Raw genomic sequence first — 20,462 nt, forward strand, 5'->3', positions numbered from 1 at the left:
TCTTACAAATTAATATTTATTGCATTTAGTTGATCACTTAAGTTCTACAACACTGCTTTTCTCCAGTGAGAAATTTTGTGCAAAGTCTGAAGTTGTAAGTTGCAAAAACAAGTTCCGTCAGTAGTTGGGAATCACTTAAAATCAGGCTTTGGTACTGTAAACTGAATGGCAGAAAGCGAGGAAATTAGAAATTGTCTCAAATACATAAGTGATAAAAGAGGTAAACTTGATTGAAATCTACAGACTCCTTTTTTTTAGGTTTAGGGTGAAGGTTAGGCCTAAGGGACAAGATGGGAGGTGCGGTGGCCTTGTGGTTAGTGCGCTCAGCAATGGATCAAGCAGTCTGTGTTCGAGCCCTGGTCAAGGGCATTGTGTTGTGTTTTTGGGCAAGACACTTTTATTCTCACGGTGCCTCTCTCCACAAAGGTGTACATATGGGTACTGGCGAATTTAATGCTGGGGGTAACCCTGTGATCGACTAGCATCCTATCCAGGGAGTAGTAGAAATACTCCTAGTCGGTTCATACAGAAACCAAGATAAGCCTGGCCTGATGGGCCACTTGGCTCTATGCAGACTTTACCTTTTACTTAGGGACAAGGTACTGCATCAAGTGGGGGAAGAGACAGTGGAGTCAGAACCTCCCACTTCCCATACCTCTATCTCTTGACTCCCACCCTTGTTCGTCCTGCTCCTGTCCCCTGTAAATTAAGAGACTCAAAACACATTCTAGTCATTTAGCTGCACAGTCTTTGGGCATTTCCTTTTCCTTTTTTCCTTCGTTTTCAGCCTTGCTACTCTTACCCACGTCTTTCAAGTGAATGACCCATGACATGACCACTGTCAAAGGGTTTCATTTTGAGCCTCATTTTGAGCCCAAGGGTGAATTTTTCTTTGCCTGTCGGCCTAGAAGTCTCTAAAGACACTAAATGAAAGTCAAGTAACATTTTCAGTTCTTGTTTTTGAAAGTATTTGAAGCCTTAATGAATAACAAAAATTAGCATTTTGCATTTCTCTCCAGATTCCTGCTTCCTATTCTCCCGGGCGCCTGCCCCCTGCCTCTCCCCACCATCAACAGATGGCTGAATGCTCAGGAGAGGAGTTGCCATATGGAAAGTATTGGTCAGTGTTCTCTCAGTTGGTGTTTTTACAGCATTGATGTTGTGGAAATCATCCATGGACAGTATCTAAAAGGATTTTTGCTGAGTCAAAATAGAAAAAAATGTACAATACAAGAGGTTTTCTATTGGGAAATCCAGATAATAGTAATATGTAAACAAATATTAATGTTAGGAAGTTACACAGAGTCTCAGGCTCTAAGGTAATGTGGTCAGAAATTATCTGGGTGGCCTTATAATCAGAAGATTGTTGTGTGAATACAGGGGGAAAAGCCTATTTATAACTAAAAATGAAATTCATTTATTGAGTTTTAACTGGAAGTTGTTATTACCCAGATTTTATGGTATTTTTATTGTCTTATATGCATGTATTTTTAATTACCCTTTGAACAGCTTTGTATTCCATGTCTTCTGCCATCTTAAGATAATCAGATGTCATGTATTTGTGGTTTTTTCTAATAGCTAAATAACTTTTTTTCTAAACTCTAATAGCTATGCAACTAGTTTAAAATAATTTTCACACTTTAGAGGCGCTAAAAGCAAAATACAGAACTGCAGCTATTCGAAATTATGACAAGAAACAAAGAAACAATGATAAACATGAAAATTTAAAATTTTATTTTCGCCAGCCTCAAGCTTCCTGAAGTACAGTATAATTAAAATTGGATATTTTATGATAAAACATACTACGATTATCAGTTGAGTAAGGCGGGACGAAAGTTTGGTCACCAAGTTTTAACGTAAAAATCTTGTTGATGTCACGAGCAACTGGCTCCGTATCCATTGGTAACTTGTCGGCCTTTGACGTCATTGGCAGCAAAGCGCGCGAAATTGTAGGCGACGCGAAACCAAACTTCCCTCGTGCCTTACTCGACTGATAATCGTAGTACCTCGGTGAATTCTTCCTCGAGTTGAGGCTAGATTTTGAACCCTTTTGGGGATTCAGTCCTACACTTGTTACACCAACGTGTTCAAGATTTATACGAAGCACTGCTTCGATTTCGGCCAACTTGGTCTATAATACGGTGATACCGAGTGAGGAATGGATGACCGTGTGAGTGCCCCCAATCGAACAAGTGGACGAACACGAGCATGTCTTCCCGACGAATATGATCGAAATGCCGTTGACATACCGATTCGTACGGTTCAAGCCCATCAATTCAACAAACTTGAGAAATTGATGTCCTCAGAACACCGCTAAAGCAACACAAAAGCTGCCTAGTTTTAGCCTTAGCGCACATCATAACGTAAATTGCCCCTGGCTCGCCGCTTGCGAGCATAAACTCTCACGAAACAATAACAATTTCACACCGTGTGCAGGTTCAGTTTGGCTTTGGCACAATATATAATATTAACTGAGAACTATCCAACAAATGAGCGGAGTTTAAAAGCTAAGTTTACAGTGTGCGCTCTAAGTTTTGTATCTTTTTGACTGGCGATAAGACTCGCTGCGAGATCCATGTAGAAGTTGCAGGTATTTTGTAGTTTTGGTAAGGTGTACCGCTGACCAGCAAAATACTGTATCGCGCCCCATAAAACGTATTTCCGCGGTGTCCTTTTCGGCAACCCAAAACACGACGATCGCTCATAACACTTTCGGCTTTTTGGTGCTCGACAATTTGGCTTTCTGTACTCTCGAGAAACAGTAAACAAATCCCTGATTAGGCTTCGGTGTCTCAAACGTACATTTTTCAAGAAAAACATGGCATTTTCTTCGAAAAAAGTTTAAACTTACCTCAATGATGATGATTCTTCCTCTGCCGGACAGACTTTTTCGCACGAGGCACGTCTTCTGGAAACGAGGCTCTGGAAAGCTCTTGCACCCGCATCCAGACCCTCTCGGAGAAATCCAAGATGGCGTCGATTTGGATCAACCACAAAATCGAGTTTTTTTCCGCCTGCGCAAGATTATGATTGCGTTCTCCTAACGTCGAACGCAATTAATCAAAATCGAGTGAGTGAGTGATGGAGCGCCATCCGACTGGCTTCTAGGCTTGTGGATGTTACTTTATCCATGAGCAAAAAACGAAGCTGCCAGTGATACGAGGGAATACAAGAAGATGAGGACCAGGAAGTTTTCTACGAAATGGCAAGTTGGCCGGACGTGGTTTAAGTTGGTGTGGTGTGTTGTTACGAAGACAAGAGCGTTATTTCAGACTACGAGTCAGAGGAGATGGTGATAAAGAAGCTGGAAAAAGAACTGCTGTGGAGAGAGTGAAACAGACTTCCTATTTACTGTGGCACTTGTTAATAGCCTTTCACTTTTGAAATAAATTTCAATGGTTATTCAATAGTAAAAATAAAAGATGACTTAAATGGTTGGAGAGACGGGGGGGGGGGGAAGGTAAACTTTTGGGCGAGTGAAAACTGGCGAATGGCGAATGGCGAATGCTCTCAAAATTAAGTGTCCAACCCTGCTATGGTCCGTTTCTATTTTTACTAGGATCTATCTATGGGCAAAATACAAGCGAAATCAATTTTTTCATTTGTGCCATTGATATGCGATTTTGGGCGACTCTAAAAGGCATTTACTCTTAATAATCATAAGAATCGCCTCAGGGCTCATGTTGGACTTTCGGATAGAGACAAGGAGAAAGACGACATTATTTACAACCATTTTAATGGTCCAGGTCATAATGGCCTTGGCCCTGGGAGAATATCGGCCCTCGCTCTTTTTTATGCAAAAATTAAGTTACCAAAAATCCTCATGGCATGGTAATATTTTGAATACAGTTAAGAAGAACTTACTGAGAAAAATTGGACTTGAAGTTATCAGAATTTCAATAAAAACAGACGTTTCTCATTAGCTAAACACACAATAACACATGCTTAAGCATTCTTACAAGGTTCGACATTAACTTCCTCGAGAATGCTTGAGAATTTAATCGCGGGGTCACTTAGAGAAATGAACTTAAGTGAGTTGTTTTAAATGGCATTCCCGAAGTTACCGTGCTATGAGTATATTTTTAGTAAATAATCTTTTCACTCATTGCTCGAACTTTGAGCGGAACCCGTCTTAACAATTATTCCATGAGCGCGCGTTGGATATGAGATGCTAAAAGTAAAGCCCATAGGGTCGAGTTGGCTATAGCCAATCTCATATCCAACAAGCGCGAGTGGAATAATTGTTTTGTTAAATTTGGTACGCTTTTATACTTGGAAATTATAGCTTAATTTCAGTTAATTGGATTTTAATTTCACAAAACAATCGGACGTTGATGTGGCAGAAACAACAACAAGTAGGAGATTACATGACATGCGCGCCGTTTGTTTGTAAACTTAGTTAAATGAAAAACTTGAAAGCGAAGCAAGCGGGTTTGCTGAAGGAAAATTACAATCATGTATAATTGAAAGAACGTCTATCAAATGAAGGATATACAACATTGGTCAGAAAGTTTGAAAAGAGTTCAAGTTTGAGTCATTGAGAAGAGTAATAATTATGCACTTGCACATTGCAGTTGTAAAAATACTGCGGAAAACGTTTATCGCCATGTGACACAGACGTTGTGCCAAAATTATTCTCGACAAGAACTCTTTCAGCATTCCCTGGCTGTGACTACCTTGGAATTTCGAGCTGGATGTGTGGAGCTGATTGCTGGCCAGTTTCAGAGTCAAGGAGAGAAAATATCTTACCGTCGGATTCATCTTCAGAATCTCCGAGGCCACCCAGATGGCTTTGCGTGGCTGGTAAAGAACCGGGCCGACTTCAGTTCAGCTCAAAATACTCAACTCATCGAGGGGTTTTTCGCAGGGACAGAATTGTTGGTGCTAGCTGGCGTTGATTCTCTCGTCCTCGTCGGCCAGAAAAGAGACAGAGGTAAATTAAAACTAGGTCGTCCTCTGTAGCTGTGCGGGATTTTTGCTCTCTGCCGGTCCGAACTCGCCGCTGTCGAACAGTTTCTTCATCTGCTTTTTGGAAATTGGTTTCTTAATTATGGACTGCGCCGGCAATGTTGCTCGTCTTCCTGAGTTCTTTTACAAATGCTCTAATCCTTTATTTGCATGAGTAAAAGCGGGGTCAGAGATAACGGAAAACGGTTTGTTGAGCGGCAGCGAGCGAAGGAAACGATCAATGGTGGCTCTCAGATGGATTTCATTGATGAACTTCTGTAAACTGACGTGCCATCTTTCTTTCGCGCAGACGTGTAAAAACTCTTCAGAAAAACATTCAGTTCTTCTTTCGACATTTCTTCTATCGGTTTCGAAAATTTGGTGCTACCAGGACTAGCAAGCCATTCAGTAACATTAAGGTAAAAATTGTTGTTGTAATCTTCACGAAAGCGTAAAATTTCGACGAAATTTGAAATTTTGCAGCTTTTAAGTTGCACGTTGAATAATCCCATCCCGAATTTTGTGACTTTTTTGTTTTTACTGGGACGGCATTCTCCGTAATTTCTTGTATTTCTACTGTAGATAGCTCACCCAATCTGTTTTTTCCAGCCATTTTTTTGTCCACGAAACTTGGCTTCACGCAAACAAATTTATGCCGAGCGACATTTGGCGCATTCATTTCTATATAAGGTCAAACGCTGGTATAATGGCTGGTAACCGAGATACAGTGAACCAATCAGAAAGCTAAAACTGCATTATCCGAGTTTGAGAAATTAATAACAAGATTTAACTTATGGCTTGTCTGTGTAGTCGACATAACGCACACTCTCGGAGTTGGCTAAGTCTAGGGCATTATTCCCCCATAATGAGCACGGGCCGATTACGTACCTGCAAAATCAAAGCAAAATGAACTTTAAAAAAACTATTGTCTTTTTACTAAAAGTTGTAGCGGTTAAAAACTATGAGTGAACACTCTGAGAGTGAATCCTATTAATCTGACGAGCTACAATCTTAGGAGAACAGCCAACTCACAGCGTTAAATTACGAAGGAGTTGGTGCCGTACAAGACTATGGAAACAGCCAAGAAGAAATTGAAACTTTCGTCAACGAGCAAAATAGTAAGAATACGACAAGGGAAACAGTCGATGACATGAAAACATTTCAACGTTCAAAGCAGAAGTTTCTGATTTGCGCGCTGGTTCACTTGATTTTTGCGGTTGGAAACGATGAATGATCAGATAAGTGAGCGCATTACCCGATGGCTTTTTTGTTTTGTATTGGTTTTTTTTTCTTAGTTTTTACAAGCCTTATAAACAACTACTCTTTAACTTCGAACGTTAGATCTTCACGGGGAAATTTCAAACCTCGGCCCAGCCACATTGACCTCGCTATTGCTCGGTTATTAAATACAGCAAGGTCTTGGTTTGGGATTTCCCTTCTAGCTTCACTCTCGGTTAATTGCGGGCTCAAGCAAAGCCCGCAACCCTTATCTGGGAGTCCGTTTAAAATTTATGGCTAGAATTTTTCTTCCAAAATTATCCAGAATTCCCTGGTTGCAGGTGATCTTTGAAAGGTCCAACACGTGTAAGCGGCATTGTGTTCACGTGATGGCTGTCAAAACATTATCACAGCGGTGCACATGTCGGGATTTTATTGTGATTTGGAAGGAGAGACGAGGGGGCTGTATCTCGCCCGAGTGAAAGCAAATCTTAAGATTGGCACACTTTTGCACCACTCTGACCCAGTTTGGTCACTAAGTGTAAGATCAAAGCATGGAACTAAACCAGAAACTAAACCAGAACAAGCAGAGTCAAATCACGAGTTTAAAAGATCAGTAGCATCGCAAAGATCGAGATATGATTCTTGGAAATTTGAAGCAGTAGCTGCAACGAAACCATCTCATTCAAGCATTGATTTTGTACCTCGATCTCGGAAAGACAGAGCACCATCTAGAATACCTAAGTGGAAACTGTTCAACTTATTAAAGCACGGGCAGAAAAGAAAGCAAATCCAGTCCAGAATGCTGATTGTTGTTATAACATTTGGTATATTTGTTCGACCTTAGATATATCAAATTTCACTCATCTGAAAAATGTGATCCTTCCAGATTTTCAACATCTGTCCTTCGGCCCAATAAGTTCCTCAGCCTGGTAACAACAATTCTTAACAAGTGTGTGATGCAAGAGCTATACATCTGTAGGGTAAAAATTCTGTGGTGTGCCTCATTTTGCAATCGTCCAGCCCGCATTTCCTAACCTTTGGTTACTCTCAGTAAGTAGTTTATATTGTATACCTTAAGTCATTAGTAACTGGCACTGTTACATTTACATGAACACATATTTATTTATATGCACACATATAGACATAATCTGTAACATAAAAATGTAGTAAGAATATAATTATGGTAAGGCCAGTAGCAAAATGAGAATATTCAGCGTAGGCAAAATTAATTCAGTCATACAAGAAAGAGTGTGTGATGTTTTTTGTTTTTTTAATCGGGAACAGATAAGATCTAGTTAAGATCTAGTTCAGTTTAACAGAGAACTGCTGAAATCTGTGCATTTATTGTTCGCTTAAATACCTTACATTTTATAATGGCTCTGCTTTTTTTTGTTGTTTTGTTTGTTTTTTTGGCCCCTGATAAGAAACATTTCTTTTAACTACGAGTCCGGTTAAAGCCAGCCATCAAAACAACTGCCAGGCTGTGCTTGGAAACACTGCACTGAAAATACCGGGCGCATTCGATCTTCGCAAACGCTGCCTCCATAGAAAATGTTGCTTACTTCATTCTCCTGTTTTGGTATACAGCAACTTCGCAAGAGCACTTCATTGCCAGAAATAACACTGCAACATTGTGATGATATCACCGGTGTAAACTGGATGGTAGTTGTAAATCAATGCTGCTTTCTCTTCCTGTCTGTTTGGAAATCGATGAGAACTTAAGCGAGCTAAAACCAAAAGAAATGTACGTTGTTGACATCAGTTTAAGATTTGACAAGAACAATATGTGTATTCTACATGGTCGTATGTTGAACCACCGCACATTAGTTCTAATATGTCTCCTTAACTCTTGTTAAATGATAGTATGTATCACACTAACAAAGCAATTGAATTTGAATAATATTTCCTTGTTTTGCTTGTTCAATTTATTCGGTTTGGTGAAATGCTTATTATTGAATTCATGCAGGCTTGGTTAAATCTATTTATAACATAGCGCGCGCGCTAGTCCTATCTAATTCCTATTGAGTCATCATGAACAAAATCTCTATCTACGCACGCCCGTGCGTATATAAGATGACGTGTGAAGTTTCAATTTAGCTGCAAACTTTCCGTCGAGTTTAGTGTAAGTTCCTTTTGTTTAAGTTTCGGCAATGTGAAGATTATTCTGAACAATTCAAACTCTACTTCGAGCCTTAGACTTTTGCCAAGCTAGGATGTTTACTTAAGGACAATTCTCCAGGAAAGTGAATCAAAGTTGGAAATGAAAAATTTTAACCCCCCTTCAATTTTTGTGTGGAGGTTGGTTACCTTGGGGAGTAAACAAAAACCAACATATTTGGATCGGTAGATGTATCATTGGCATGGTAACCGCTCTAAATGACGTCGGCCTCAGGACCATGTTTTGAGCAAAATGTCTCCGACGATTCTGAATTAAGTCTTTGGTTAAATTGAGCCGTACATTCCGGGGAGCATGGTTGAGATGCGAAGAAATCGTTGTTTACGACCAAACGTATGTAGACCGGAAATGCGAGGAGCAAAACTGCTGACCGGATGTACTTTCAAAATGCGATATATGCGCTTTTTGTTTGTTTGTTTTTGTAGCTTCAGATAAAGCGACGTTGTCGCAATGGCATTGTCTCTTCTTTAGATATTTTTGGTACAATATATCATTGATAGAGGGTTAAAAGGATGACTTTTGATCCGTTTTTACGATTGTTTTACAGTGGTGAATAAAGAGGACAAAAGAAAAGCGCTTCACTGATCGTTTTACGCAACCTGATCGCCTCTATTGGCTTTACTACACTGGATTTATATAAAAGAGGATACCATTGGTTTAGCTACAGTAAATCCAGGGGTACTGACAGGTGTTAAAATATGCTCAGGTTTTCGTTAAAAACAAATGATGTGCAGGCTTGAATGAGAACAAGGAAGTTAGTTTTTCTAAGAACTCTTGGACGTTCGAACTGGACGGCCCCGCAAATGATCCCAAAATTGTACCGCAAATGGTCCCGGGACCGGAACTGATTCCACCGCAAAAAGTTAGGAATGGCGTGGTCTTTGGATGGATACATATTTTCTTAATCATCCTAGGTGAAGAAAAGACAAGTACCTCTAGCATAATAATATCAATTTATATTTCGTCAAATTCGTTGGCCAAAGCCTTATTAACTCAACGCAGGTAACAGACAAGATGATAAAAGATACCTCTGAAGGTGATTTTCTCCCTCTAAAGCCTGTTTGAGCCAAATACTAGAGCCCTCAAAATTTCCAAGTTTGCAATTTTTTGCGACTTGCCTCGGATGTCTTCAACACCCATGGCCAGAGTATAATTTTCCCCAAATAGATTTTATGATATTTAGAAACTTCAATATCTATGTAAGCTCTGCTGCTAATTTGGTTTTTTGGGAAAGAGTACTTTCGGAGAAATTACGAATATGGTTGTGCTTGTTTTTCCTGCTTGTCAAAATGGCTGGCAGGCAACATAGTAGGACAAGCATTGTCTTCTTGATTGTAAAACCCAAAATACTTTACTACTTAAAATACTTTTATAAACTGGGAGAGTGCCTCTACCATCTGTATGAATTTCATTTGAATTGGTTCACATGCACCCGAGAACCAGACTCGTTTATTTTTACTTCTTGAGAGTGAATTTTTTGGTCAAAACATAGACGTCAGGCTAGCCCGCGAACGCAGACGTATTTCCGACTGTCGCTTGTCTCCGCCGAAAATAACGTCTGCGAACCCGAGCCAGGAAACGATTACTGTGACGTAAAGACTTTTGTTTCTCCTTGGCCAATCAGATTCCATGATAGAATGAAACTTGAGTGCTCCTCGCAGCGAATACCTCGCGGAGTAGCTCTGGGGCTACTTGAGCTAAACTGTGATTGGCTTAAAATTCCTACGTCACAGAAATCGTTTCCTGGCTCGCGTTCGCAGACGTTATTTTCGGCGGAGACAAGCGATAGCCGGAAATAGGTCTGCGTTCGCGGGCTAACCTCAGGCTGACGTGATCAAGTGTGGTTACTATGGCAACGACACACCTGCCGATCCAAATATGGCTGTTTTTGTTCACCCCCGGAAAAAAATTTTCGTTTTCAACTTTGTTTCACTTTCCTGGAGAATTGCTCTTAAACGTGAGTATTTTGACTTCGTCTGCCTACATTTTCGTTGTAATTAATTGGAAGAAGCGAATTTTTCATTGACAATTTTAGAAACCAGGTTAAGCGTTTTCGCTCAACCGTTGCTCAACTGATTGTGGTGTGCTAGGATCCTAATGACATTTGCTTTTCTTTACCGTGCATTGTGAGAACTTTGTAGTGAATCACAAATAGAACATGTTTTGGCGCCCAAGTTGTTGTCGCCATGTTATAACAGAATTGGTTCATGCTTTTAGCTGTGCGTATATCGAGTTATGGATGCACTTGGGAAGTTTGGTGAGCACTCAAGAAGCTAGAGTTGCTCTCGGCTGTCGCCTCGAGCAACTCTTACGCTTCTCTCGTGCTCTCCAAACTTCCCGCGTGCATCCATAACTCGATATACGCACGCTAAGCATGAACCAATTCTTAAATACAAGACCAAACCATGCACTTTGTCAGATAACTTTTACGTGTACTGGGACGCATACAAGATTTTAAAGAAGGGGGTTCGAGATGCAGACCGGCCAAGGCTGTTCCCAGTAGGGGGATCCGTGGGCATTCTCCCCCAGAAAACTTTTAAAACATCCAAGAAATCGAAAATTTTCACCGCATATACCTTGTGTAACACCGCTAACTCTCTCAAATAGTGTGCTGCCTCACTAAGGCTCGCCAGCAATTACTCATCGGTGAATCAGTCGAACAGAGTTTCTTTACTATAAAACGAGAACGCGATGGCAAATGCAGGCTAATGTTCGTGTACCCAGCCTTTTTCATATTAGCTTTTATGCTTAAACATTATGCATGAAGTGGGACGCGCTGTGGCCTCATGGTTAGTGCGTTCGATTCCGGAGCGAGTGGTCCGAGTTCGAGTCCTGACCGGGGACATTGTGTTGTGTTCTTGGGCAAGACACTTTACTCTCACAGTGGCTCTCCACCCAGCTGTATAAATGGGTACCGACGAATTTAATGCAGGGGGGTAACCTTGCGATGGAGCATCCCATCCCGGGGAGAGTAGAAATAATCCTAGTCGCTTCATGCTACTGCTACTGCAGGCCAAACAAAGCTTCCAAAGAACTGGATGATGTTCCTGATATTTCTGATGTTTATCGATGGTGAACTGTTTTCCTTTCTGGCGTCGAAGGCATTGTAATTGACAGAACATTATACATTACATCTGGTTAGTAACAGCTCTAAAATGTATTGATTTTATTTGATAATTATTCATATGTTTTTTAATCTATAATGCTCTGTGATTTAATTGTCCAAGGAACATCTGTGATTTCCCGTGGATCTGAACATGTAACGGGCCAGTGCGATCATGAAGAGGCCGATACTCGCATCGTTGTCCACGTACGCCACGTTCAGGAAGAAGGTACAGAATATGTCCTTGTTAGGACAGTTGAAACCGACATTGTCGTGAAAGCTTCATGATATTCAAACCTACAACCAACTTGCTAAAGTATGGGTGGCGTTTCGCATGGGGCAACACTTTTCACTTATTAACATCAACAGAATCTGTTCTTCTCTTACAGTCTCAGTCGCGAGCGCTACCAGTCTTCCACGCATTTACTGGGTGTGACTGTACTTCGCAGTCCTGTGGAATTGTAAAAAAAAAAGACAGCGTGGCGAGCATGCGAATTGAAAAGTAAAGAAACTCCTGTCCAGGAGCACATTGCGACTCATCCGTTTCAGCAACTGAGTGTCTCCTCAGAGAATTTCCAGAAGCTAGAAATATTTTTAGATCATAACGTATGACAAATCAAGCCCCCTGGACTCTGTGAGCGACACATGACTGATGTTATTTTCAAAGCGAAACAGAGACTTGGACAGTATTCCTCCAACACAGGCAGATATTCGGTAAAAAATAATAATGTAATTACTTACTGAGAAGGAAGTAAACGCTTCATTAATTATCGATACCTGTTTTTCTGAAAGTAAAAAAACGAACTATAGCTTGCTTTCTAAACAATTTAAAATTCAGGATGCACTTCTGCAGCATGCACAAAAGGCAGTATACCAGGCAGATTTGGACATCATTAGAGTACGTGATGTAGGATGTTTCTTCTTCCACAGAGCTCTCGTGGGTCAAAGGAAGGAGCAACTGGTTTTGATGACCATCCCCAAAGTTTTTACTGTGTGCAGAGAGCTCATCAAGTGCACCTGCAAAGCACTCTGCTCACGATGCCAATGTGCCAAAGAAATATTGAAGTACACGTCACTGTGTAAATATGACTGCCCAGAGACCATATCCAAGAGCAAGGGGCATTTGTAAGGCTTTTGCAATGAGCATAAGCATTCCTAATATGATCAGATTTGATGTATGAAAAAATGCAGTCAATTTGCGCGCATATTTTGCTTTTCTGCTAAAATTTCTTTTGCCTGTGTTATTTGCCGAGCAGCGAACACTGGGTACTAATACTGGGATTTGGCTTTGTTGACGCTATTTTAAATGCAATTTTTAATAACAGAGCAAAGTAAATGTTAAATGAGTGATTAAATCACGATAAAAATACAAAATTCTTTTTAAATTGTGTTAAAATAACTCTGGAAAATCGTACCACAGGTAGCTCAAATCTTGATTTTGGTCAAGAGCTAAAATCTCCTTAAAACTAAAACGGAAACGTGGGCAGACTGACATGGGCACCCCTTCTAGTTATCATTTGGCCGGGGTAAAAGCAAAGTGTTTGCCAAATTTCATGCTTTTATCACCCTTGTCACGATCAAGTCATTAAGCCACCCGACTAAATTCTTCTTACTCCACACACGTTTTGTACTAAATTTAGGTACTTTTATTTATCTAGCTTATACCTTGTAGTTTGTTCTGCAGTGTCTAGGATAGCCACGACAAGAATAAGCGTCATCACTTCTGAATGCATTGCGTGCCGTTTATCTTAAGGCTGGTTTTCACTAGCGCAAACGCATAAGCATTTTAGCAACATACGCATCGGCACAGGAAGCTTTCGTAGCGAAAGGGAGTAATAATCCACATCTTACTACGTCTGCGTATGTTGGATATACTTATAGGCAGTGAAAACCCAACCGTTATGACGATGCTGTGTTCGAGTCGCTGTCTTAACACAAAAAGCTAAAACAAGAAAGTCTTGCAAATAATTTTGTAATTTTCTTAAACTTTATTAAATTCCACACATAAATTATTTTGATATAGATGACACAAGTAAGACTTGCATTACAGCGCACCCAAGTTTGGTAACTGAATCACAAAAGTGTGCTCAATCACGTGGATTCTTGGAGAAAAAAGCCACATTTTTTGTTGTTTTGCAAAGAACATCAGTCATAAATTTCTTTAAATTTCTTGTCAAGAATTTGACAAGAAAAGCACGAGGCAGACTTACAACTTATTTGGCCACTGAAATACAGTAATGTCTGCAGACATTGATCTTCTTTTGTTCAGTGCATTTAGATCGGTCTTCCACGTGTTTTAAAGATGGCAGCCTGCATGTAGCTCCCGCTTCGTACAAGCCACAGTTGCACAATATGCAGCTCTGTTAATTAGCGTTGTCGGCCATGAACTTCAGATCAGACACTGCTATTTGTGCTTCTCGGAAAGTTGCTGGACCTGTTTCTGGGCTAATCCACCAAGAGCTTGCCATTTTCGCACATGTCTAGTAAGAGTTTGAAATAACTTTGTTTTGTTTGCCTTGTGGCCTTTCGGTAGTAGCATCACAACTTGAATCTTTGATTCTCGAAACCGATGACGTAGTGTTGTTTAGATGGATTATTGCACCTTCCTCATGCTTTCTCGTCGAATTCATGACAAAAAATTCACAAACACGTAACAATATTCTTCGCAAAACAACACTGGTTTAGCACTACGATGTCGACAAAAAATATGACTATTTTTATGAGAAATCGTGCAATTTTTTCGTACTTTTGTGATTCAGTCTGCAAATTTGGATACATTGTAAGGAAGTCTTCCTTACGTGATCTGTACGAAAAGACGCTCGATGCGTGAAATTTAATAAGGTTTAAGAGCAGCTTCGCCTAAATATCAACTAGACTTGGAAATAGCGAAAAATCGAATTTCTTCAAACTCGCCCAGAATGAAGCCCTACGGGCGCTAGTTACAAAAATATCGTTTTAAGTTCGATAAATCAAAAATTATTTTTTTCCGCAATTTTTTCGTTTCGATGCCCCAAATCGGCCAAAATCCATCGAAAATGAGCGGCATATTCAGACTCGTAAACTCAAAAGTAAAAATCTTCATTACAAACTGATTGCTCGTAGTATTTGTACTTCCTTTCTTGTCTATTTAGAGCTAAATTTTTAAATCTTACAGGACCCCTTTGATAACAGTACTTTATAGTACTGATGGGTTAATCCTGTCTAAAGATTCGTTTATTATTATTACTATTATTATTATTATTATTAACTTAAATATTTGTTGTTTTGTTTTACTGTCCCATTCTCAATGGCTGAGAAAAAGATGCGATTTAGAGCAAAAAATAGTGCGATTCGTGAATAAATCGCACCATTGAGAGCCAATCAGATTGCAAGGATAGCCAGTGATTTCAAAATGGATTTAATAAATAATGGTAATTGAACTGGAATTCGTTAACGGTCATTGACTTCAATTCTCAGCAAACAAAGTTATTGTGTCAAAATGCGCCCTTTAGCTCCTTCTTTGACTCTGCAAGATTTCATATCTGGAAATAGTTTCTTGCAATCATGGTTTCGGAGAGATATCACTAGAAATTGTTTCAAAATAACGAAGCGTTTGCTTTTCTTCCGGGTTTTCTTGCATTAATTGGTTTCGTTACGCTCGGGTCAAAGGTCACGTTTTCAGGAAGAAGTGCTGCATTTAGTTTGCTATCTCAGCGCTCGCGATTTTATTTACCCAAAAATTTTATTTCACTAATTTAAAGAAGAAACAATGCTCTTTCAGACCAAACCAGTCATTTCGGGAAAAGCCGTGTACCAGAACGCCTTTTTAGCATTTGAAAATAGGCTAAATGTAGACCTCTTGTAAAGTTGTCTTGGGTCGTTAACTTAAAAAATTCATCAAATATTTGAGTTCTAATCAAATCCCGATCTATTTAGTTCTAAATAGACCAAAAAGGAAGTACAAATACGACGCGCAATCAGTTTGTAATGAAGATTTTTGCTTTTGAGTTTACGAGCCTCTGAATATGCCGCTCATTTTCGATGGATTTTGGCCGATTTGGGGCATCGAAACGAAAAAATTGCGGAAAAAAGTAATTTTTGATTTATCGAACTTAAAACGATATTTTTGTAACTAGTGCCTGTAGGGCTTCATTCTGGGCGAGTTTGAAGAAATTCGATTTTTTCGCTATTTCGAAGTCTAGTTGATATTTAGGCGAAGCTGCCCTTAAGACAATCACAAAATTATTTGAATCGCTTCGCTCGGTTTAATTTTTTGTTGTAAAACGTCGATCCAGAACAGTTTTGTCCAGTGCACTAATTGTGGACAATCAAATAAAACGAAGAAAATAAATAAATAAATAAATAAATAAATAAATGAACAAGAGATATAAATTGGTACACATATGTCAAAATTGTTCTAAGATAAGACCGTAAAACGATGGAACGGAACTTGTTAATCTATTTACAATCACGATAAGGGTATTTGTGACTATATGTATATAAATTTATCAAGTAGTGCATATAATACACGTTGTGCACGTACGTGCCCTCAATTAAAACAGTAAGGTCTCTTTGACTAATATTATTTTTAAAATTGTTTTATGTCGATCGCTGCCTATCCTGACTACTGAAAAACAGTCTTACTTGGACGTTATTACGTATACAAAGAATGTGTGGGCACGTTGCACATAATTGCCACGCATTTTCTTGGCTAGTAGTAATTCAAACCGAAGACAAATTCGTAGTTTTAATGCCGGTCATTACAAGGATACTATCCACCAGATATTAGATCGAGTGGTCTAACATTCGAGCTGTACGTATCGTTTAATTATTTCATAAAGTATTTAATTTAATTGATTTCCATCTTGTTTGTTCAATTATTCATCCGACCTGGCCTCGATATGCTTTTTGCAATTTATCAACAGTCCCATTCAGGCCAGGTTTCACCATAGTTGAGACTGTTGAGAATTCCTACTCTAACAAGTGATTGACAATGTTACAAACATGTTAAGCGTGCATCATTCGTTAAAAGGTTTCTTATAAAAGAGTCAATCACAACGATGAATATTTTCATCGAGAAAGCACCCTCGTTTTATAAAAACTGTGTAGAGGCGATAAAAACGCTAAACATTTTCAACAAATTGCAAGTGTTCGATTTTACCTTGGTTGACGAAAAAGTCTGCAAAGTACTGTCCAGCAAGAATGGCATGCTGAGTGTGCTTGATGTCTTTCACCGCCGACCACTCAAACTGAGGTTTCGCTGGATGCCACTGGAACATGTAAATAGGATATTTTCTTGCTGTGGAAGATCAACAATGTTAAAACTTAACACAACATGGATTTTCTTTCTCAAAATGTATTTACTTTCCACAAATTTACACCATTGTTTCTTAAAACAAATGTGTCGGACCAACAACATAATTTAAATATTCAATTTAGGCCCCTTTTACACGGGTCCGGACAAAATTTTTGCAAGGACAAAAACTTGCACGGTTCCACCATGCGTTTACACGGGACCGGCGAAACTGTACGAATTTTTGAACGGCTAGGTGTGCAAGTTTGGGACCTGAAAAAAGCAGGTCAACTTTTTGACCAGCACGATTCTACGTTTCGTACGGACTCATGTAAACACCGGAACCGTGCAACTCTTTGCTCAGATAGCGCGGTTAAGGCGTGGAATCTAATTACCTTTTGCCTGGTTGCTTAGCAAAAATGAAACATTTTGTTACATTTTGTCCCTGGTTTGTTACATTTTGTTAAATTGAAGACAAAAGAAACAAACAAAAGCAGGTTACAGATATGAGGAGACGAGCGGCAGCAACAGGCATCGTTATTTTAGCCGGATTAGCTGGGCTTTTGCGGTACACGTTGCTGCAAATGGCTATTGTTTCCGATCTTCATCGATCGAGGCAACTTACACGTTTGAATTTCTTGGTGAGCATGTAAAGCTTACGAAACAACCAAACGAGGAAAAAGTCTATAACTACATGTAGCAACAAATTAATTTCTTCATCAGACCACGTAAAGTTTTTGTCTGCCGCCATGTTTGATTTGGGCGTACTGCATCAGCTGCAACATGATTGGCTTAAAACATTAGCGATAACCAATCACAACAGAGACGTAAAAAGCCATTCAAATGCCGCGACTAATGTAAAACTTGCACGGATCCTTGTAAACACCACTGCAATCTGAAACAGAATTTGCACGGTTCGATGTAAACAGACAGTCTAGGAACAAAATTCGTCCGTACAAAAATTTGTCCGGACCCGTGTAAACGGGGCCTAAGTGTGCAAGTTTGGGACCTGAAAAAAGCAGGTCAACTTTTTGACCGGCACGGTTCCATATTTCGTACAGACTCTTGTAAACACCTGAACCGTGCAACTTTTTGCTCAGATAGCGCGGTTAAGGCCTGGAATCTAGTTATGTTTTGCCTGGTTGCTTAGCAAAAATGAAACATTTTAATACATTTTGTTAAATTTAGTTTAACTTGATCCTTTTTAGTTTGTTTTGGATTCGGTCTTTGTTGAAGCTTCCTGACGCTTCGGTACGTCGGGGGAATTTCTCCTTGTCGTTATCAGGGTACTTTTCCAAAAACATTTTGGTTACGTCTTCGTTCTTGCTCCTTACAGTTTCCCAATCAACTCTTTCCCCTGCTTTTCCTGCTTTGTAGTCTATAACTACATGTAGCAACAAATTAATTTCTTCATCAGACCACGATAAGTTTTTGTTTGCCGCCATGTTTGATTTGCCGCGTAATGCATCAGCTGCAACATGATTGGCTTAAAAAATAGCGATAACCAATCACAACAGAGACGCAAAAAAGCCATTCAAATACGACTGGTCTAAAATTTGACCGCGAATGGTCTAAAATTTGCACGGATCCGTGTAAACACCACTGCAATCCGTAACAGAATTTGCACGGATCCATGTAAACAGGCGATCCAGTCTGTGCAAAAATTTGTCCGGACCCGTGTAAACGGGGTCTTAGTATATACCAGACCGGTAGATAGTGTTTTTCACGCATTCTGATTGGCTACTCGAATTCAGAATAGTGTTTGCTATCCCTCTACCAGCTTTCAGTAAATGTTTAAGAAAAGAAAAAAAGTAAATAAAAAAAAGAAAACAAATAAGCAAAAAAAAGTCCCGGTCTTACTAAGATTTGAACCCATAGCCCCCCGTTGTAAGAAAGATACCCACTCCACTGTGCTACACTGACAGTTATATATGTCATGGAGAAAATGTTGATTAAATCGGTTTGTATGGGAGCGCTGGGTAGTTAAAACAGCAGGCTCAAGTACGTTCCTAGCGCGAACCGACAAGTCATGCGAAAGTATTACCAAACTCCTTGAAAAGGGAAGAAAAAAAAGAAAGAAAGAAAGAAATCATAATAACTTGGGGTATTACCCAATCAATCAGGAATCCCGCCGAATAGGACTTAACTTTGTTGATCTGACAAAACACCGTTCTGTCCTGATGGTATGGCGATTCCACGCTGAACACAGGTCTTTATTTCTAAGATCATTCAAAGGATATATAACAAAGAAAAAAACTTCGAAGACTACACCTGGAATTGAGACCTCAGATCCTACATAGTAGGATCGTAAATGCCTAACTGAAGATCAATTAAGATTTCATCAAAGTTATATATACACAACCTCATATCGATGGAGCGGTCAAACTCTCGCAATGGATGGTCTAAGCCGAAGACAAAGAAGCCGTCAGCACAGAGAGTAAATGCAAGGCAAGCAAAATCAATGATATTGGCAGTAAATGAACAATGAAATGAAAAATGGGAAAGATAATGAGATTTTTGATACTTGCTTTGGTAATTGGACAAGAAGCGGTAGTTTAATTTAATCATTTATTATTCATTTTTTTCACAAATTTTCTACCCGTTTGGGTTATTTTGGGGTTTGATTTGTTTTATTAAACAACAATATTTCAGCCCAGGCGTGTTTCTCTATTGATTGATATGAAATAATTAGTTTATCGTAAAAAACGATAATTGCAAGTACATTACAGTACATTTTTTCCAAGATGGCATGCGCGTTAACGAATCCTGTTATCTGACCTATATCTCTGACCACGGTCACGGTATCGCTTTCACAGCGGGTGAAAATGGCCGTAATCGTCATCCTTTGCCCTTTTTACACTTCCGTCGACGATTAATCTACACAAATTTATCTACATTCACTTTAAAATGGCAAGGAAAGTCACTCTAAGTAAATTCAAACGAGTGTTTTATTTGAGAGAGTTGTTTGGTTGTTTGTAGCTCGGTTCTGTAATGGCGCGTAATGTGTTTCTGTCGACCTACAATTTTAAGTAAAAAATTGGTCAATTATTGTCTAGTTTACCTCTTCGATCATTGGTGTATTTGAGAGAATTTCTGTGGAAGACCCTCAATGAGTTTCCTCGCTTTCTGCTATTAAATTTATGGTATAAAAGTTTAATTTCAAGTGATTCGCAGCAACTGACAGAAAGTGTTTTCGTAGTACAACTTTAAACTTTGCATAAAATATCAACCCGGAAAAACAAATATGTAGAACTTAAATGGTGAACTAATCGCCTTAAATATTAATTTGAAAAAAAGGTATCTGTTCTTTAATACATACTTTTGTGTCTGATATCTAGTTAGTCGTTGCGAAGATTTTTACGAATCCTTTGTAGACGGCACGTAAACCGATTCAGAGACACAGTGGCGCAAACATACTCACTTGTAAGCCATTTTACCACAGGAAAAAATAAATATGTTAACCTTAGGCTTGAAAATGCTGCACGAGGCCTGCCTCGGGCAGGATTTTAAAGACCTCGGTCGCCGTTTTTCACAACACGGACCTCCCAACCGGCAAATAACATATATGTACTGAGCACGTAAACATAGTATACAAGTTAAAGGAAGCTTTGACAAAACAAGAATAGTGAAACAATAAAATAGTGATACATGTCAATAGCACGACTCAACAACAACGACAACAACAACAACAACAAGAATGATCACTATATTCTCATTGACATTTTCATTGAGCATAGATCTGT

General features: G+C 39.3%; 2 protein-coding genes across 3 annotated transcripts in view; both read right to left on the bottom strand.

Moving 5' to 3' along the window:
* The window catches only part of LOC145489641 (eukaryotic translation initiation factor 3 subunit D-like), a 333,976-nt gene that overhangs the window by 16,661 nt on the left and 296,853 nt on the right, over nucleotides 1-20,462 (bottom strand). The window lies entirely within an intron of this gene.
* Nucleotides 3,444-20,462, bottom strand: part of LOC145489703 (gamma-glutamyl hydrolase-like) — a 29,928-nt gene continuing 12,909 nt past the window's right edge. Inside the window, exons 1-3 of one of the 2 annotated variants that reach the window (XM_081468744.1) lie at nucleotides 18,831-19,307; nucleotides 16,588-16,725; nucleotides 3,444-7,895 (exon numbers count right to left, since the gene is read on the bottom strand). In XM_081468744.1, the coding sequence (XP_081324870.1) occupies nucleotides 7,774-7,895; nucleotides 16,588-16,705 (240 nt within the window). In that variant the 5' untranslated portion in view covers nucleotides 16,706-16,725; nucleotides 18,831-19,307 and the 3' untranslated portion in view covers nucleotides 3,444-7,773. Of the gene's footprint in view, nucleotides 7,896-16,587; nucleotides 16,726-18,830; nucleotides 19,308-20,462 lie in introns of those variants that run through there. The other variant, XM_081468743.1, reaches the window with a different exon arrangement.

This window comes from Orbicella franksi, chromosome 6, assembly GCF_964199315.1.
Source record: "Orbicella franksi chromosome 6, jaOrbFran1.1, whole genome shotgun sequence".
NCBI classification, from domain to species: domain Eukaryota; kingdom Metazoa; phylum Cnidaria; class Anthozoa; order Scleractinia; family Merulinidae; genus Orbicella; species Orbicella franksi.